A 17,753-nucleotide genomic window follows, 5' to 3' on the forward strand; every position below is an offset into this window, starting at 1 on the left:
ACAAAGGTTTCCTAGTGAGATCTGAGCTTTCTTTACACAGCAGGGCTGCATTAGGGGATGGCTTGACCACGTGCATGGTCACCAGGTGTTTGGAAGGGTCTGCACTTGGCTAAGCTCAGGGGAGGTCTTTTGCTCCATCCCTTGGCATTTCTACAAATAGCCCTTTAGAAGAGCCAGAAGGGGCTGGTGAGTTTTGATCCAGGCCCTCCCGAGGCTATCCTGTTTCTGTATCTCCTCTATATTTCTATCTAAACATTTCTCAGTTCTCCCTACTCAAGAGTACCCTGAGCAGAAAAGTGGGGCCAGGTTCCCCCACAGACACCCATATCAAAGACCCTGAATAAGGATGAAGCCCAGTGGGAAAATGCTGACTTCTTTCAGGAGCCAGGTTCTGGGTTCCATCCCCAGCACTGCAAACCAGAGCCACACTCATAATCTCAGAAGTCATGATGCCTGAGTCAGAGGATAAACGCCCTAACCAACAGTACTTATGCTACTACTTTAATCTGTTGCTCCTCAGGCAATTTAATAGAGTTTAATTATGAGACAAAACTTACCTGTCCTCAAATTGAGGTGGGCATTTTGTAGACTGCAAGGCAGATTCCACCACTAAAAGTACGAGGCTCTTATTTACCTGTTGTGTATAGCGATCGATTTTGGACTGTGCCTCGGGGGACAGCTCAATGTCCTTGGCTCCATAGACAGCCTGGGCGATGGTTCTTATTTTTTCCACAATCGGAAGCTGGAGAAACATGAAATGACAACAGAATCATTGGCCTTAACATGGTTGAAGAACTAAGGGAAAGCCTGGTGTCACTGTAGATTTTGATGGAAAACCCCGCCACAAGCATAGCATTCAAAACTGGCTATCCTTTCTCCTTCAGTTACTAAGGCACTGAAATGTTCACATCAGAAGTCAGCTGGCAGGAAGGAAGGAAGTCTTGCTATTTAGCCAACAAAAGGGCTGTCAATCTAGTTAACAGTTTTAATCCATTTCAACATTAAAAATAATGGTTTATGTTATGCAAAAACATTACTAGAAATAAGCGGGTTTCATAGACACTTTAAGTTATATTAATCAATTTCTTGTGATAGCAACCCAGCAGTGGATGAATTATCCAATGGAGGAGAAGAATGGACTCAGACAGGCATCTCTCCAGGTAGGAGGCAGCACATAACGGAAGGAGTACAGCAGAGAAGGTTGGGGACCCAGCAGGCTTTTGACTAGAAAGAAAGAAAACTAGATTCACACCAGCCTGCTTCCCTGCAAAAAAATCCAATTTGGAACAGGGCCTCAACTTGAAAACCAAAGCTCTAAACGCCACAGGATTTGTCTTCCCAACACGGGGAAAGATTTCTTAAAGATGGTAACAACCGAACAGAGTAAAGTTGGACATGGGTCATGCATGTCTGTATTCTCAGCACTTGGGAGGTACAGGGAGAAGGATCAGGAAGTTCGGGCCAGCCTTGGCTACATGAGTTCAAGGATAGCCTAGGCTACATGAAACACTCTCAACCTACACACACTTAACATACCCACACCAATGCATGCACACATACAATAAATCATAAAAGAAATGATTTTATGGATCCTTACATTTTTTCCCCTCGGGAATCTGGAAAGATGACTCACTTACTACTCTTCCAGAAGACCTAGGTTCCATTCCAAGCACACATTTGGTGGCTCACAAACCACCTGAAACTCCAGTCCCAGAGGGTTAGTTCATCCTCTTCTGGCCTCTGAGAGCACTGGGCAAGCATGCGATGCACAGACATACATATAGACAATATAACTATACATATAAAATAAATAAAATTAAAACAAAAAAATTCCAGTTTTTTGGTAACTTAGCCCCCTGAACACTGGGATTAAGGGTGTACCCCATTATACTCAGCAAATTCTGAGTTAAAAAATATAAAGCTTTGAAGGTAAAAGGATAAGGGGTACACTGAGAGAAGATTAACATCTGAATAGTTTAAAAGCTAAAAGATTAGTATTAAAATGAATTTTGAATACCTACAAAAAGACACTTAATAATGGGCAAAAACTAATAACCACATGAAAAATCATCTCACTGGTAATCAATAAAATGTCTAATATAATGATAAAAAAGAAAACAAAAACAAACAAACAAACAAAACCTAACTCGTGGGCTGGGGAGCTAGCTCTGGGGGGTAAAGTGTTTGCTGTACAAGCATTAGGACCTGAGTTCGGATCCAGCACTCTCATAATTACGGCTTCGATGCACCAACACTTCTAGCACTGGGGAGGAGGAAACAGGCTCCCTCTACAGCCTAGGCAACAAGACAAGTCTCGAGTTAGTAAAAGACAAGGCAGAGGGCTACCAAATGACTACCAAAAGCAGGTGAAGGTGCTTGCTGCCAAGCCCAGCAGCCTGCCTTTGATCCTTCGCACCCACGCGGTGGAAGGAGAGAACCAATTTCTGCCAGCTGCCTTCTATGGGAACACACACACACACACACACACACACACACACACACACACACTAACGCTGGAAAGTGACAGAGGAAGGCTCTGGGCCTCCAAGTGAGCATGCATGGGGTGAGTGCACCTGCACACACCTGCGTCACCCCCTCCCTCCCTGTCTCCCTCCTACTCTCATCTAAGAGGCAAACCACAGGGATAACAACAAAAAATGAGAACTCTAATTCCCACTCGTGAAATGTCAAGTGCAGGCGAAGAGGCAGGAAGTCACAGGGCACATGTGCCTGCCTCAGTTGGGGGGGGGGGGTTGGAGGGGACTACCTGTGTCATCTCCTGGGGAAGCTCTCTGATTTCTCCTTTGCTTTGAACAGTCTCTACTACGAGTCCTCCCTTCCCAACACATACCTAAGTGAGAACAAAGCCCTGCACCACAGCACTGCACGGTCTGCAAACAGACACGCTGGCCGAGGTGTTTTAGCATCCGCCCCTATATCATCGGAACCTTTGTGTCCTCTGCCTTCTTGCTTCTGGGATTAACCCACGAAATCTCTTTCCCTGTTCTCGTCAAACACCGAACTCTCTGAAGCTCTCAGGTCTATCTCATCGGCCACCCCTCCCACAAAGCCTTTAGGGACATGCTTAGTACACGTCAGCATTCCCTGCTTTGCTGGCAGGGGCACCCACAGTGCTCTTTCCTGATGGAGGGGTTGCTGGCAAGGCTTTATGCTGCCTCAGAAGGGACTGATGGAATCAGAGGTCCTGCTACTGATGGATTCAAGTGGCTGGACGGAACTCTCATCCTAAAAGCTCCTGGCTGGTAAGGTGCCGTTTACAAACCACGTGATATGAGAAATCACATGGGAGCGTTCCTCTCTGAAAAGGGACAACTAATTACTTCCCAGTGAGGCAGAAGGTGAATCAGGAGCTGGAAGTCAGAAGGAAGTCCTTTCTGTCCCATGGGCACAGACTGAGCACTCCTGGAGAGCTCAGTACAAATACAATGGATGCAGAGATGTCATAGAAAGTGTTACAGCACAAATGCAAAGCTGAGGCTGGGCTAGAGATACCCTTGAGGGTGATGTTGTTTTTCAGTATTGGGAATTGAACAAAGGGCTTTGTTCACACTATGCAAGTGCTTTACCACTGAGCTGTATTCTTACCCTCTATTTACCTTTTTTTTCCTTTTTAATTTTGAGACAGGGTTTCAATGAGCTCCAGCCAGCCTTGACCTCATGCGCAGCCTAGGCTAGCCTTGCACTTGCAAGCTTCCTGTCTCAACTTCCTGAGTAGCTGGGATTAAAGGACTATGCCATGAAACCCAACACAACTTCTAACATACGAAACTCAAAGCTCAAGTTAGCTGAAAAACAGAGATGGGCTATGATGTCTTTGAGGTCAAGGACTGTAGCAGATGCTTTTATTATTGTGACTAAGGGTCTGAAATGAAGCCACTTCACAGAGGGTCCATTTTGGCTTGCAGTCGGAGGGCATACATTCCTTCATTACAGGAAAGGATGGCGACAGAGTGTGAGGCAGCTGGTCATCTTGCATCTGAGGCCAGAAAACAAAGGATAACGAATGCCAGCACCCAGCTTGCTTTCTCATTATTCAGTCTGGGATGCCAGTCCACAGGACAGTGTCACCCACATTTAGCATGGGACTTTTCACCCCAGTTAACCCAATCTAGAAACTCCCTCACAGACATGCCCTGGGGTTTGTCTCCTAGGCAATTCTAGATCCTGGCAAGGGGACAATGTTAGCAATTGCAAGAACCATCTATTTATCCAAAGGTTACTCTAGCTTCTAGAGTGGATAGTTACCCCATATACTGGTGATCAAATGTCTACAAATTTTCTGTCATTGAAACATGAACTTCTGGTGGTACAGGAGTTACAGAGGATACAGGAAAGTGTGCAATATTCCTTTACACTGTGTAACTATGCCACTGTGATTAGTTTAATAAATAAGCTGACTGGCCAATAGCTGAACAGGATAAGGTTAGGTGGGAGAACCAGACTAAAGACACTGGGAAGAAGAAGGGCGGAGTCAGAGGAGTAGCCAACTAGACATGGAGAGGAAACAGGAGATGCAAGATGAAAGAGAGGTAACACCATGTGGCAGAATGTAGATTAATAGAAATGGGTTAAAATTTAAGTTGTAAGAGCTAGTTAGTAATAAGCCTGAGCTATCGGCTGAACATTTATAATTTAATAATAGGTCTCTGAGTAGTTATTTGGGAAGTGGCTGGCGGAACTGAGCTGATCATGGTCCCAATGATAGATGCCACCTACAGGAAAGCTCAGATGATGGGGTGGCAGTGACAGAGGACCTGGTACATGAACCTTCGATCTTGTGTCTGCATAGCACATCACCATGCAAGGAAGTGCTTGCTCCTGCTACTGCTGAAGCTACCACAATCTCCTCTGATGGTCAGTGGCAGCATGGGGCCAGTGAAGGGGCTCAGTCGGTAAAGGTACTTGCCAACAAGCCTGACTGGAGTTTGATCCATGGGACCCAAGTAGTAGAAAGAGAGAACAGACGCTTGAAGAAATTGTTCTCTGCCCTCCACATGTGCGGCATAGCACATAGCACCACTCCAAAATAAACAAAAATTTAATGAGATGCTAGAAGATCTTCCTAGCAGGAAAAAATTCTCTCATGAAGCCAAGGACCAGAGGAAGTCAGTCACCAGGAGCCCTGATCCTGAAGCAGGGAGCAGCAGTTCCTATGCATCTCTCCACTCCAGCGAGGCTTCAGTTGTTGTCTGTCCCAGGACCACTCACTCCAACCTTCTGTGCGCACAAGGGAGTGCATAGTTTTCGCCAATAACTCTCTTCCTTGCTAGTGTTTATTGGAAAGTGCGTTTGGACTATCAAGCCAGTGCCCAGGCTGACTTTGTGATCTATACTAAGCAAGACTCCCACAGAACCCATGGTGGGTGGAAAAACAGGAAGAGATGAGCAGTGGGCAGCCTCTGCTCCTCTGCTTCTCACTATCACAGCTGCATGTCTCTCAGCAGGTAAGACAACCCACTGAGCAGGAAGCCCACGCCAAGGTTCCTTCTGAGGAACTTCTGCTGCGGCATTTTGCAAATAAAAAATAAATAAATAAAAATATCTCAGTTAACTTATTGCTTAGGGCTAGTGTGAAAATTTCCCCAGATGAGTATTTCTGCTTCCATTGTGGGTAGTCTATATATTCAACTGTGGGCAATCTATGTACTCTATGTCTTCAGTGGAGGAACTTTCTATCCTTCTCCTGCTAGGTTGTGAAGAGAAGTATAAACTTTGCGGGGCAAGCTCAGTCTAATGATCTTCACCTGAACTTGGGATTTACTTAAGCTGCTTTGCGGAAAAAAAATCTAGCTTTTATAAAAACAAATAGAATGATAAAATAAGTTATAACTGTTTGTGCCTTTATCAGCACTGGCATGGTGCTGTTCCCGACTGTGTACACAGGGATGAATCTGTTTATTCCTTCACCCTGATATGCCTAGTGTCTAGCAGAACAGCTTACACGCAGCAGGCCTTGCCCAAGCCTGTGCTGAATTAGCACATGACCATCTATGGCAAGTACTTTCACAATGTCAAGGATTAATACGCAAGTTTCAGGAGATTTCTGTGCACGAATTCCTGATAGAGTGTAAACAACGGCACGATAAACAAGTGTGGCAGGAGACAGTGGACGATCTGGGCTCGGAGTAAACATGAAGACGTCAGGAGGCGGCAGGCTGCAGGGAAGGCATGGGGATCTGCAGAAGCTGGCAAGGCATTAAAGGGACTTTCAAGGGTGTACTTTGGTGGTAGAGCATTTGCTTAGCTTGCACAGGCCTCTGGGGTTGATCCTCAGCATGGAAAAACAAAACAACTTGAATAGTGTCTTGAAGGAAGGACAAGAAAGATCTCAACAAGCAAAACAAAACGACTCACTCTGCATGCAGATCAAGGTAGAAGCCTTGGCCTGGACAGCAGGGCTCAGAAAGCTTGTCATAAAACAGCGAGTATCCTACTTGTACACGGTAGGAGTGTAAAATACAGGAATAAGACTTCATTGGTGCTTGACAGGTGGTTCAGTGGTTAAGAGCACTGGCTGCTCTCACAGAGGACCTTGGGTTTGGTTCCCAGAATCCATGTGGCAGCTTACAATGATCTGTAACTCCAGTTCCAAGGGATCTGATGTCCTCTTCTGGCCTCTGATGTACATGCAGGCAAACACTCATGCACACTGAATGAAAATCCAGGCTTTCCAGAGCTGGGTATCTAGACAGGTGCTGGTGATCCTTTCTGAATTAATACCATGTTAGACCGTGAGTATTCCGAACACATTCTATGTCAATTCTCTCCCAGGCCTCTGAAATCGACACTTAGGATCCTGGAACATTCTAGAATGGGACTGTTCAATGGAATGTTTGTCACCACACAAATATTTTTTGTTCTTTCCAGCCAAGTAACAATTCACATTACAGGAGCATTAAGGCACTTGGAATGCAACTAGTGCATTTGAAACATGACTGAGGAAATGAATTTTTAATTTTACTTTAGTTCATTATAATTTAAAGAGCTTCCAACTGTCGTGGGCAGTATGGGTTTAGAAAAACAGTATGACCAACCATTATATTGTTGTGTAGCTTTTTAAAAAAATATTATTTCATTTTATGTGCATGGGTATTTTGCCTGCAAGTATGTCTGTGTATCAGATGCATTTTTGGAGGCCAGAAGATGGTGTCAGATTCCTTGGAACTGGAGTTAAAGATGATTGTAAGCTGCCATGTGGGTGCTGGGAGGCAGAGGCACTCAGGAGGCAGAGGCAGATCTCTGTAAGTTCAAGGTTAGCCTGGTCTACACAGCAAATTCTAGGTCAGTCGGGCTATGTAGTGGCGTTCATATGTTGGTGGTAAACAACAGCTGTCTAATTGTACTTAAGATCCACGCCAAAGGAGGAAAACCATGCTAGCATTAGAAAGCTAGCCAACCATCCAGACCTAGTAAGATCATGGATCTCAGAGGTGAGCGCACTACTTCCGCTTTACTAGACCAGCAAATTTCCAACTCTATTCTAAAAGTTAAGAGCAGGTAGAAAGATTGCAGGAGCCAAGAGATCAAGTCATCTGCTGTGAGACTGTATCTCCTCAAAATGGCTGCCCAAACTGGACCTGAACAATGACAGTATCAATAGAAATTCAAAAGTGGAAGGGGAAGTCTCAGGGGCCTCACCCCTAGACAAAGAATGACAGGTAACTGCTGAGATCAGAATTAGTGTCTCCCAGAGATGCACCTTTTAATCGGTTATCCAATCCAAAGCGGTCAGCCATGAAATCATATACACACAAACAACAAAAATGGACTCGGCAGGTTGAATTTATATATTTATGCATTCCTCTATTGTATGTATAATCAACAATAATCAAAGAAAAAGGGGCCATTGATTTGAGAGGGAGTAAGGGGGCATGGGCAGGGTTAGAGGTGCAGAGAGGAAACAGTGGAGGTGATGTAAAAATGTTTTAATTATTATTATTTTTTTTTAAAAAGTACCAAATGCCGAGTGATGGTAGTGCAATACCTTTAATCCCAGCACTTGGGAGGCAGACGCAGGCAGATCTCTGTGAGTTTGAGGCCAGCCTGAATTACAAAGAGAGTTCCAGGATAGCCAAGGCTACACAGAGGAACCCTGTCTCACCCCCGCCCCCCCAAGCACCAAATAAAATGAAATAGAACTAAAGTTTAAAAATGAAGGCTTTGTGGGGCTGGGGAGCTCTCTGAGTGGATGGATAAGAGTTCTTGCTGAGCAAGCATGAGAACCTGAGTTCAAATCCCTAGCAGCCATGTAACAATCATGTGCTTATAGGCCCCAGTGCTGAGAGAGGCATAGGTGGATGGGGTTGGCTGGTTGCCAGGCTACCTCCAGGTTTAGTGAGAGATGGAATAAGGAGAGGGTGATGAAATGGAATGCTTAGTGTTCTGTGACCTCCAAGTGCATACAGGTGTACACACCCTACCCCCAACACATGTGGGCATACACTAGAGAGAGAGAGAGACAGAGACAGAGACAGAGACAGAGAGACAGAGAGAGACAGAGACAGAGAGAGGAGAACAAAACAAAAACAAACCAATGTCTTATAAACAGTGATATTTCCGCTCACTTGAAAATCAGATGCTAAAGGCAGCAGCTTGGAAAAATCCCTTTTGAGTGATGAACACACTACACAGCGTTCTGCTACCCGCCCCGACCATATCTTAATAAGCCCACACAGCTGCTGTTTCAGCGCTACACCAAATAAAGTCATTGGTATGCATCCTGACATGCTGAATAAAAAAGAGTGCGCTTTTGTTTCTCCAAGGCCATGGAGCTGAAAGCGCGTAGGTTAACCATTTTTATTCTGTGATACTGGAATGATGTATTTGGATGCCCATAAAAGATTTAAAGAGAAGGATCAATTAACAACTTAGAAGTCGAATATCAATCTCCAGGTGCACGGTAATTACTTCTTCAGCTCATCGTCTGTCTCTTAAATGAAGCATTAATTTTAAATGACGTACATGTAGTTTGGCAGGCATCCTTTCCAGTAATTCAAACAGACACACAACTGGAGACTGCCCGTGTTCATTTACACTGACCAGACCACACAGGTACAAGAGCTGCATGGCCCACGCATCACCTGTTGTCCTGGGAACATCAGGGCTCTGTATCTCCGACACAAAACATACAAACAGACTAGCACATGTGAGCTACCGAGTGGGTGAGGTTACACTTCCTGGACCCCAAGCATCCCACCCTGAGCAGTGGGTTCACCTCAGAACCCCTGAGAAACATCATCTTCCTAAGTAAGGCAACTACAATGTGTGATGGAGAACCATGGGGTCTGGGAAATGAACAAATGTCTTGTTGTTAGAAAACCTGTATAGAGCACCGAAAAATACTGCAAGTAAGCAATTCCCAAGAGTGATTTTTGATTATTCTTAAGCAGACCTCTGCAGGGACTACCAACACTTATTCCTCCTCGTCCCCCGTTTTTTACCTTCAACTTTTGACCCTCTTGTCTCAGCTCCCCCAGTGCTGAGATTACAGGTGTGTACCACCATGCCCGGCTTGCTCATGTATTTCCACGTTGTACCTTGTCCTTTCTGTCTCACAAATCTGACTTGAAAACGTGTGTGTTCTGTGACAGCGATGGGAACAAACAAGGCACACCTCCATCTCACATTCACGTGCAAGGAGCGCGTGCATGTCGGGTCTGACTTTCCGGACTATACAGCGAAGCTATTTCGTGTGCACTGACGTGTGCTTCCAGGGAAAACACCTTCGGCTTAAGACTAAAAGTCTCCTTCAGGAAAAGGAGTGGGCTGGAATGACATCTCAGCGGGGGGAAGTGCTTGCTTTGAAGGCACAAGGACCCAAGTCTGATCCCTCAGGGCCCACATCAAAAATAGACAGGCATGGTAGCACACATGTAGTACCAGCATACGTAGGTGAAAACAGGTGGGTTCTTGAGGCTTCCCAGCCAGCCAGCCTGGCTTACTTGCAATTCCCTGATCAAAGAGAGACCCTGTCCACCTGAGATAAGGTGCACTGCATTTCAGGAACCATGCTTAAGGTTGTCCTGTGGCTTCTACACACATGTGCATGGGTACCAGACAGACAGACAGACACACACACACACACACACAGACATACACAGACAGATAGACAGACAGACAGACAGACAGACACACACACACACACACACACACACACACACACACACACAGACATACACAGACAGATAGACAGACAAGACAGACAGACAGACAGACAGACACACACACACACACACAGAGACATACAGAGACAGACAAGACAGAACGACAGATACACACACACACACACACACACACACACACACACACACAGACAGATAGACAAGACAGACAGACAGACAGACAGACAGACACACACACACACACAGAGACATACAGAGACAGACAGACACACAGACACACACACACACACACACACACACACACACTGGGGAGGGGAAGAGGGAGGGAGAGGCTTACAAGGAAAAAAAAAAAAATTAATTTTAAAACCAAGCCTCAACTTCTTGAGACCAGGATGAATAAGTGTCTCCCCTGAATCTGAAGGGGATCGCTTTCTCTGCATGTGTTTTACTATATTTGGTATCTTTAAGGTCTACTTTTAGCCCCTACAATGAGACTACTATATTCTCATTCCCTCTCTATTTAAGCTGGAAAGGCTGGGTGGGAACAGGGTGGGGGTAAATAGGAACGGTCTCACTTGTGGTGTGACCGTCCTGGGTTGCCACTGGAGAGTCTCTCACAGTGTTAGAGGGGATAATGCATTTCTAGAAACTTCCATCACAGTCATGTTCTGTTTCTCCCGGGGAACATAAATGAAATCACACACTGTTTGTGGCTGATCAAGTGCTGCTCCTTCGCCAGCGAGTCGGCGCTGGGAGGGGACCCACACGGGACAATGAGGAGGATGCTCCGCCAGTCAGGGTGGTTCTTGTGTGAGGCTCAGGCCTCTTGTGGCCATTTAGCATGTAGGAATGGAGCACCTGATGGGCTGTGGAGATGCATGAAGGTCAAGGAGAACCCAGAAGAGCCAGAGTGGGGGTGAGATCTGCTCTGGGTGTCGTGGGATTGGAGGCTGGTGAGGGGCAGGATGGATGGAAGACCAGAGCTCTGCAAAGGCAGCTTAGGCATAGATAAGAAATCAAGATTCCAACAGCACAGACGAGAGACGGGCAGATTCACCAAGGAGAAACACAACCGTCTGGGAAATGTCCAGGCAGCTTTGCACAGAGGACTCCCAAGGGCCCAGTGTCTAGGAAGGAGAAAGGAGAAACAGGGCGGCAAAGGGCATGTAGGTGCAGGGGACCTGGGGGAGATGACAATGGGAAGACAGAGTGGGGACCGGGACTCGGACAACGAGAAGGGCCTTGCAATCTTTCCCATTTGAGTGCGCCCCCTCCCCAGTTGCTACCAACAGCAAGATGCATAGGGATGAGCAAATAACATTTTAAGCATTTAAATTCTACAAGTTCAACCCCGCATGCACAATAATGTATGTAAAGCCCTAGTAGCAGACATGTGAAAACGAATGTCTTTGAGTCAATTGCACCTCTACTCTAAAAAACCTACTTTATATACATAGATAGAAGCATATGTGCATGTATACATGTATTTAAATTTATACATATAAAATTTGAGGTTCTAGTGGCAAATGCCTCGCATCTTGATTAAAAGAAAACTCACAATACCTCTAAGTGGAATGTGTTCAAATTTGAATCTTTAAAGAAAAAGGAAGTAACTCCTAATTAACAACTAGAAAAATAAAACAAAACAAACAAAAACCCAAAACACACTCTGCTTTGAAAATGACTGGCAGGGTAGAAACCAGCCCTAAACTAGCGGGGCTGAGAATGTCCCAGGTCACGAACTCACGGCCGGCTGTCTTGTGTGCTTTGGACTTTCTCCATCCAGCCCCCACTGCGCCCCAGAGGATGGTTCTACGTAAGGAACAGGAAAGACCTTCTAACCAAAACAAACGTGAGTCTGCCTCGCTGTGAAGGTCACACCTCAAAATGTCTGCGAGTTTAGAGGAAGGATCTGGAGAGGATAAACTGGTCATGGACTCCGGCTAGCTTCCGGTGTGATGTCCCTCATCCAGCTTTGCAAAAGTGGGTTTTTATGATTCTACTTGGAGCTCTTGAGTCTCACAGAAAAGGAAGTGTGGTCTAATGGGAGCCTGCCTGATGCTGAAGGTGCATTAGGAACGCACCTTACAAATAAATACAACTCTGATTGTCAACATATGATCATTTTAGAAAGGAATAGATACTCAGAAAAGAAAATAATGAAAATACAAGTAAAATATAGAAAAGGAGGGTTCCTTTGAGGGTTGGTGGATGTCAGGAACTTTCTGAAACTCAGGTTTCATTTTCCTGAGATTGGGTGGTAGAGCACATCTTTAATCTCAGCACTTGGGAGGCAGAGACAGAGGGATCTCTGTGAGTTCCAAGCTAGCCTGGTCTACAGAGTGAATTCTAGGACAGCCAGGTCTACACAAAGAAATCCTGTCTCAAAAAACCAAAAACCAAACCAAAACAAAAACCCCCAAAAGACTGATTTCAAACTTACTATGTATTGGACACCAACTTCGAATTCCTGATGCCCCTTTTCCACCACGCGGGTCCCTGGGGTTGAAGGCAGGTCATCAGGCTTGGCAGCAGGTACCTTTAACTGTGAGGCCATCTCACCAGGGCTCCCCTATTGGTAACCCAGAATATTCTAGGCGCCATTCATCAAGTGTCCATTCTGCACTGACCATCACACCTCATTGTTTAAGTCCTTCCTGCCACAAAATGCTGAGTGTTGGTGATGCCCCTCATCTGGCAGGGACTCTGCACCTCTCCCATTTCTCTCTGAGTTATATAGTTGCTGTCCCCTCAAGCTGCAGGTCCCTCCCCCTCCCTCAAACATACTGCCTCACACAGTCCCCAGTGCTGAAGGTCAAAGCTGGATGCTGACCTTTTGTCTCAGACTCCCAGGTCGGCGTCCTTCTCGTTCGGGGACAGTGGGCGGGTTCCTCCACCTCTGCCCTTCACCTTCTGAACCCTACTGCAGGGCACCACTGGTCCTTGCCAATCCGGGATATTAGGACAAAAAGAAGTGGACAGGCGCAAAGTGCCCATGTAGGCAGCGTGTGGACAGACAGCTCCCCGCAACCTTGTGCTCTTGCTGATGAATCAATCTCAGGCTGACAGATGTCACCAAGCCCTCGTCCCTTCCTTGCTTGCTTTTGCTTCCTGTCACACTGCTGGGTCACACAAGCAGGAGGGACAGCGATGCTACCTCTGAGACAGGCCAGAGGAATGTGCGGGGGAAGGGGATGGGAGCGGCTGTTAGCTCGTAGGCGGACACTCTGGCAGCCATGGACACCCTCTGAGGACAGATCCATTGTCCTCAGGCCATGAGATCCAGAATGAAGATGAGAGGTGGGCACCTGGACAATGCCTAAGAGTGAATTCTGGGAAATCCGGGTTTTCTACTTAAGGCTCAATGTCAAGATGAGTTAAAGAAATGAACTATAAGGCCAGATATAGTGACCCATGCTTGCAATCCAAGTACTAAGGAGGTGGAGGCGAGAGGGATTAGGGATTTAAGGCCACCCTCGGCTACATAGTAAGTTCATGGCCAGCCTGGACTATATGAGAGCCTGTTGGGGAAAACAAAACACCAAAAACTACCCACCCCGAAGAAAAAGAAAGAAATCAACCTAGAAATCCTGGTATTCCCACTGCATTGCTGACTATGCAGCCCAAAGACTGGAAAGCATCTTGAAAGAGATGCGCGCGCACGCACGCACGCACGCACGCACACACACACACACACACACACACACACACACACACACACACACACTATGGACACATGACTGGGAAGCATCTTGAAAGAGATGCACACACATACACACTGTTCACGTGGTCACAGCAGCACTTCCAGTAGTCACGTGGTGGAAGCAACCCAGACCTGTCAGCAAAATGTGGTGTAGACATGCAGTAAAGACAACATCCAGTCTTTTTTTTTTTTTTAAAGCAAAGACAATTCTCACATGCACCATGACAGCCATGGACGTTGCACTGTCTGAAACAAGCCACAGGAGAAAAGACTGCAGGATCCCATTCCTATGAAGGATCTAAGCAGGTCAGTTCCTAAAAATGAAGCAGAGTGGTGGTTCCTAGAGAGATCTATGGAAGGGGGGCAGGAGGAGCCGTTAAATGGATATCGAGTTTCAGCTTTCGACTACGGTGAGAACAGTCCTAGAAACTGGTTGCACAACAATGTGGATGTACTCAGCCCCATTGAATTTGTACACTCCTAAATGGTAACATATGCATGGGACTACAAGGAAAAAGTATGCAAGATAGTGCAAGAAAACCACAGCGAGGGCTGGTGAGATGGCTCTGTGGATAAAGGGACCTGCTGCCACGAGCCTTGCCACGGGTCCCATCCCTGGACCCTACATGGTGGGAGGGCAGAATTGACTCCCACAGGTTAACTTCTGATTTCTGCATGCATGCTGTGGCATGTGTGTGCCCACATATACTTCTCTCTCTCTCTCTCTCTCTCTCTCTCACACACACACACACACACACACACCCCCACACACCCCCACACACCCACACCAAAAAAAAAAAAGCCACAAGGGAAGGAACGGTAGCAGAAATGCATAATGAAAATGCCTCATAACTGAGCAGCCATGAATTACTCAAAAGTCTTGTTGCTGGAAGGTATGAGTTTATCACCCAGAGCCTTCCCCTCCCTGGGGCCCACTATTTGCGAGCAGAGCCTTAAGAGCACACAGGTTAGGGGCAGGAATAGGATCTGCGCTTGGCACACGGACCTTGCCAGATGGCTAATGCCTTTAGTCATGAGCGTCCTGCTCTGCAGAGCCTTTAGGAAGGCTACGTGAGGTGGGCCCTATAACCAGTGCTTGAAGCACCGGCCTTCTACAGGACCCGAGAGCCACCACTCCACTGTTGTGACGGTGGTTGCGACTTACCTGAACATCGTACAGGAACTGGAAGCGGCTTCTTTTATTGGCAGCATCCCTCACGGCCCGAGCCAAGTCCACAGACCCTTTTCCCCCAGCCGACCAGTGATAGCAGGGGACCGCATCAAAGGCACCGGCCCGCTTTGCGAGCTCACAGACCAAGTCGATCTCAGCCCGGGTGTCGGTCCTGGTGATGAGAGTGTTTGTGGTTTTTGCATCTGTATTCACTTAGTGATGTTTTGAAAGGAAGACTAACGGTTTATGCCGAACTTCGCTCCCTAACACTGAATATATTCTAGACATCAAAAGCGGTCACGTTGTGTTTAAATAAACCAGACTTGAGGAACAGCACATAGAAAGACTCCTCGCTAACATGACTCAAGCGTTTCAGGTCGTTAAGGGTTTCTAATCGAGAAAATTCCATGGTATCTCCTTTTGATCATTCATTCACTGTATCAGACAGAAGCATTGGATAGAATGGGGGAAAAAAATTAAAAAAAAACTACACACCTCCCACCCAAACAGATGGTAATTTACTATCTGAGTTTCATTTCCATAGTAACACTTGAGAACACATCTGTGAAAATGAAACCAAATCAAACAAACAGAATGAGCTGACTGATTCTGGGTCTTGCAGTTGAAGCCGAGAAACCCAAGTGCCCTTAGGACACAAATGTGGTCACTAGTGGCTGCGGGGGGTGGGGTGGGGGGTGGAGCGGCACCCACAGACACCAGGAAGCTGGACTCACTTGAAGACATTCAATGCCACCACGACAGGCACCCCGAAGAGCTGAGCGATCTGAATTTGTTTTTGTAGGTTACAGCAGCCATCAGCCACCAGTTGAATGTTCTGGAAGGAAATCATGTCTCCATGTCATTATGTCTTACCTACCATTGCTGCCCTCCTACCCCAAGCTAGACCAGCCTCACCACACTGGCAACTTTTGATTCTATCTTGTCTTACTTTATTGTCCTGGAAACTTCTAAACGGAGACCTAAGTCACCTTGGGTTTCCAAGGAAGATGGCCGAGACAGAGGTAATTCATGTTCACGTCAGCTTCTAAAATTAGTTGGGTCCAAGCACATGTATTTGAGTCTTGGGCCAGGCATTTATTTCTATGGAGGACTGGCCCACCAGGACATAAAGAGCCCACGCTTTGCAGCCAGCGGGGCAAAAGGCCCAAGTCCCTGGGATGCTGAGGGGTCCTGCTTAGCTTCTCGGGCTTAAACCCATGGCGCCACCTGTAGGAGCTAAGTGGTACTGCCATCAGTTAACCAGCTATCCACAGAACAGTTACTGCGTTCTTGTAAACTATAAAAACAACAGCACATCTTTCAAGAGTCAGTTTCCTTTCTACAACAAAGGAAGACACAAGAAGTACAAGCTTCCCTGTTTTCTGGGTCAGGATGGCTGTCTTGGGAGTAGAGGACAGCAAATGAGCCTATAATCTATCTTTTCTTCAGCTTTGAGTTAACTGCATCGTTTTTACCTCTTTATCCCACCCATTTTGGACAGGGATTTTTTTCCTTTTTTTTAATTATTGAGAAATTTTCTATTAATTTTACATACTAACCACAGATCCCCCTCTCCTCCCTCCTCCTGCCCCCCTTCCTTCCTCCCTTGAGAGAGATTCTTAAAAAATCAAATTATTGTACGTGTGCATGCGTGTGCACATGAATGTGGAGCCAGAGGGCAACCGTGGCTGTTCCTTAGGGGTTGTCTATCTTTCTTTTTTGAGGTAGTATCTCATCAGCCTGGGGCGAGCCCCAAGGATCCACTTGTCTCTGCCTCCCTAGTGTTGAGGAAGCAGGCATGCACCACGATGCCTGGTGTTTTTCCCCTGGGTGGTAGGGCTCGAACTCAGGTCCTCAGGCTTGCAAGGCAAGTGTTTTACCCGCTGAGCCCGTCTCAGCCCAGAAAAAGCACGTTTCTCAGAAGTTTGCTAGTGGGACTGTTGGTCATTCATTGATGGTCAACTGGAAGCTAATTATTAATCAGGTGGAGTGATTAGTTTTTCTTACCTCCTCTGTGTATTCTTTCTTGAGAGGAACCCCAGCAGTTACCTGAAATAAAGAAGAGTCAAAAAGTAAGATTCATCCCATTGCCTGGGGGAAAAAAATGTTCCCTATAGCAATAGGACCAGATGGTTTTATAGCAGAGTTCTACTTGACATTGAATAAATCAGTTACTGTAATGTTTACACAAGCCTTCCATAGTTAAGAAAAAAAGAATACTCCAAAATTTTTAAATTTTGTATAGTTAACATCTTACTCATATAAATGAAAAAAAAAAAAAAAGAAAACTGACTCAAAACATTACCAAACTGATTAGTAAAATCCAGTTACTTGCAAAGCAGACATATCTGCCTAAATTGGGCTTGTTCTGGCAATGTAAGATTTCTTGCAAGGAATAATAATTTAAGCAACACGCACAGTCTTAAAGAGAAAATTGTCTTCTCGAAAGATGAAGAAAAACCTGCATCGGTTATTATGCTAATTTGGCCAATTAAAAATAGAAGGTAATCCCTGAATCCTCATTAAAAATGGATCCCAGGCATCACGCTTAGTGAAGAGCTGTTTAAACAACCCTCTTTCAGATGAGGACTAAGAAGATGCCTGCGGCCAGCACCCCCACCCAACACTGCATCGCAATTAGGAAGACCTTGGCAGTGACAAGGGAAAAACAGTATAGATTGGGAGGGAGAAACGGAACTCACTTTCAGATATGAATGGCAGCACAGAATCCCCCAAA

General features: G+C 46.0%; 1 protein-coding gene across 3 annotated transcripts in view; it reads right to left on the reverse strand.

Moving 5' to 3' along the window:
* Mthfd1l (methylenetetrahydrofolate dehydrogenase (NADP+ dependent) 1 like) overlaps nucleotides 1-17,753 on the reverse strand; it is a 189,627-nt gene that overhangs the window by 52,560 nt on the left and 119,314 nt on the right. For 2 of the 3 annotated variants that reach the window (XM_052750965.1, XM_052750966.1), the window contains 4 exons: nucleotides 17,024-17,065; nucleotides 15,751-15,851; nucleotides 15,011-15,188; nucleotides 635-742 (listed from right to left, as the gene is read on the reverse strand). In XM_052750965.1, the coding sequence (XP_052606925.1) occupies nucleotides 635-742; nucleotides 15,011-15,188; nucleotides 15,751-15,851; nucleotides 17,024-17,065 (429 nt within the window). Of the gene's footprint in view, nucleotides 1-633; nucleotides 743-1,597; nucleotides 2,296-15,010; nucleotides 15,189-15,750; nucleotides 15,852-17,023; nucleotides 17,066-17,753 lie in introns of those variants that run through there. The other variant, XR_008221180.1, reaches the window with a different exon arrangement.

The sequence above is a fragment of the Peromyscus californicus genome, unplaced genomic scaffold (genome assembly GCF_007827085.1).
Source record: "Peromyscus californicus insignis strain IS unplaced genomic scaffold, ASM782708v3 Scaffold_22__1_contigs__length_63687245, whole genome shotgun sequence".
Lineage (NCBI taxonomy): Eukaryota > Metazoa > Chordata > Mammalia > Rodentia > Cricetidae > Peromyscus > Peromyscus californicus.